We start from the raw sequence: 2,456 nt of genomic DNA on the forward strand, positions 1-2,456 counted from the left end.
ATCTGAACAGCAGCTGTGGGTGAAGGGCAGCATTGTCCCCATCGTACAAAACGAAGACCCTGCAGAGTCTCAGGAAAGGAGCTTTGCCAAATGCAAGGGCTCTTTCACGACTGTGCTGTGTCTCTGCCAGGTCAGTTCACTGCGCAGAGGGATCAGCGGTGCCCAGGGTCACACAGAAGCCAGTGGTTGACCATGTCACCTCCCCATCCTCCCACTTTTGGCTGACAGCTTCAGCACTCTAACTCCTCTCTAAAAGAATGAGGCAATAACCAAATTGGGGCACGCACGGAGGTCCAGACGCGCCAGGACGCTCCAGGGAAGTCGGCGCCTGAGGGTCGGGCGCTCCGGGTGGGACGGCTGCCTCCCGCTTCCCTTTCGGGAAAGGGCCAGCATTCCCACCGCAGGCACTGGGATGGGGATCGAGGCGGAGAAATGGGGGGAAAGCCCGATGCAAATGACTTCGCCGTCCTCGTCGGCCCTCGGGAAATCATTTCCTTCTCCTGGCGGTGAGAGATCCCGGAAGCTGTGCGGCTGCGCCTCCGATAAGTGGCACGGGGGTGCATGCACTTGCGACCACCCTTGCCAGGCCGGGGAAGCCCTTCTGTTGTAATGTACCCCGTGAATCACAGAAGGACGCCTCAAGAAGCCGAATTAAAGAGTCACGTTTATTGCAATCCGGGACTACGAGGGAGCCATGCACTCCAAATCTTGAAGTGCCCTCCCCATGCCCACCACCAGATCTATAGGCAAATATCACAAAGGTATTGATTACATCCCAGGGTTTGGAATGAGGAACCTGGTTCACAAAAAAGCAGTTTACAGAAGCAGAATTAAGCATGTTAATTATAGTTTTGGGTCTCTGGATCGGGAGCGAGTCCGGGCTTCGCGATGTCACCCCTCCTCCCTCACCAAGCCTGTCCTCTGTTTACTGTGTATTCTGCCTTTGGCTAAGGAGGGACGGGGGTAGAGTGGACCCTTCTCAGTAACCCCTTCCCGCAGCTCGCCTCTTCCAGGACTCCACAGCCGTCTCCTTTTCGGGGTCTCCCTAAATCCACCCCTCGCCGCACCCCCGTCTCACCTCCAAAGCCCTGAGTCCGCAGCTCGCGGTAGGAGCGGTACACCTCCCTGGTGAGGTAGTTGACGAAGCCCTCCTTGGGCGCGAACTTGCACACAAAGTTCTGCTCGTAGAGGCAGTTGACGAGGAAGCAGGCGGCGGCGGCGTCCTCCCCGCGGGCGGGCTGCAGCTCCACCAGGGCCAGGTTGCAGCCGGGGGTGGTGCAGTAAAGAGTCACGTTTATTGCAATCCGGGACTACGAGGGAGCCATGCACTCCAAATCTTGAAGTGCCCTCCCTGTGCCCACCACCAGATTTATAGGCAAAGATCACAAAGGTATTGATTACATCCCAGGGTTTGGAATGAGGAACCTGGTTCGCAAAAAAGCAGTTTGCAGAAGCAGAATTAAGCATGTTAATTATAGTTTTGGGTCTCCGGATCACTGAGTTGACAGAAACACATTATCTGGGACCGCTGGGTTGACAGGGAAACATTATCTGGAACCCTAGGGTCTTGGGATAATTGTGCTGTCCTGGTTCCCAGGTATAGAGGAATTTGCTTTCTATAACCAGTAAGATCACAATCAATGGGATATTCACATTACAATCAATAAGGCATTCAATCGAATGGGGTGATTTGTACAATTCAGAAAATCAAAATAACTTTTCTATTGTTAAGACAAACAGCAGGATTAGAGTTAAACTATAGTTTCTACCTGAGATGATTGCTACCATACTTCACTTCTTTCTGCCAGAGTGAGGAACAGATGGTTTCCCGCTGCCAGGCTTCTCCTTGACCGCAGTGGTGCCCTTTTGTTGGAGTCTGCTTACTTTGGAGTCTCCGTCAGAGCTGAGTCCCTGTTAGTGCTCCCGGGCCAGCTGCTCTCTGCCTGGTGCGAAGATTCCTTCTCCTCCATCACTCAGGGGCTGCGCCTCATGTAGAGTTGGCCACTCTCTTCCAGTGAAATGTCATCCTGGGGAGCTAGAGGTTTCAGCTCACCAAAGTAGCTGAGTGGGTGACCTTCACAGAACCGTGGATTCCTTGTAGCCATGCTCATTGCTTTTCCTGAGTGAAGAATTCCTCTTAAAGACCATTCTTTACAAAGCAAGATTGGTCCCATTAATTCTCTTCCAAAAAGAGACTCCACATCTTTTCATGATGACTTAACCCCTGACCCCTTCATGGGGAAATTCTTCCTAATATGTTATCTAGAACAGCTTTACCTACTAGGTCTTGTAGCAAAACCTTTGGTCATTTTCCTGACTGAACTGCAACATCTCCCCGCTGTCCACATTATGGGTGGGAATCTGGGGTCTGTCTCCCTTTCTCTGGATTTTCTGAGTTTTACCACAGCCTCTGGCACAGTGCTACACATAGGGCAATCAATGATGGTATGCTGGGA

The 2,456-nt window shown here is 52.1% G+C and overlaps 1 protein-coding gene across 1 annotated transcript in view; it reads right to left on the bottom strand.

Annotated features, from left to right (window-relative positions):
* The window catches only part of SPINT1 (serine peptidase inhibitor, Kunitz type 1), a 15,050-nt gene extending 12,902 nt beyond the window's left edge, over positions 1 to 2,148 (bottom strand). Inside the window, exons 1-2 of the mRNA XM_006778158.2 lie at positions 2,086 to 2,148; positions 1,079 to 1,310 (exon numbers count right to left, since the gene is read on the bottom strand). Coding sequence (XP_006778221.1) covers positions 1,079 to 1,310; positions 2,086 to 2,148 — 295 coding nt within the window. The remainder of the gene's footprint in view (positions 1 to 1,078; positions 1,311 to 2,085) is intronic.
* Positions 2,149 to 2,456: the final 308 nt, after the last annotated feature.

Source organism: Myotis davidii, unplaced genomic scaffold (genome assembly GCF_000327345.1).
Source record: "Myotis davidii unplaced genomic scaffold, ASM32734v1 scaffold46, whole genome shotgun sequence".
In the NCBI taxonomy this organism is placed as follows: Eukaryota; Metazoa; Chordata; class Mammalia; order Chiroptera; family Vespertilionidae; genus Myotis; species Myotis davidii.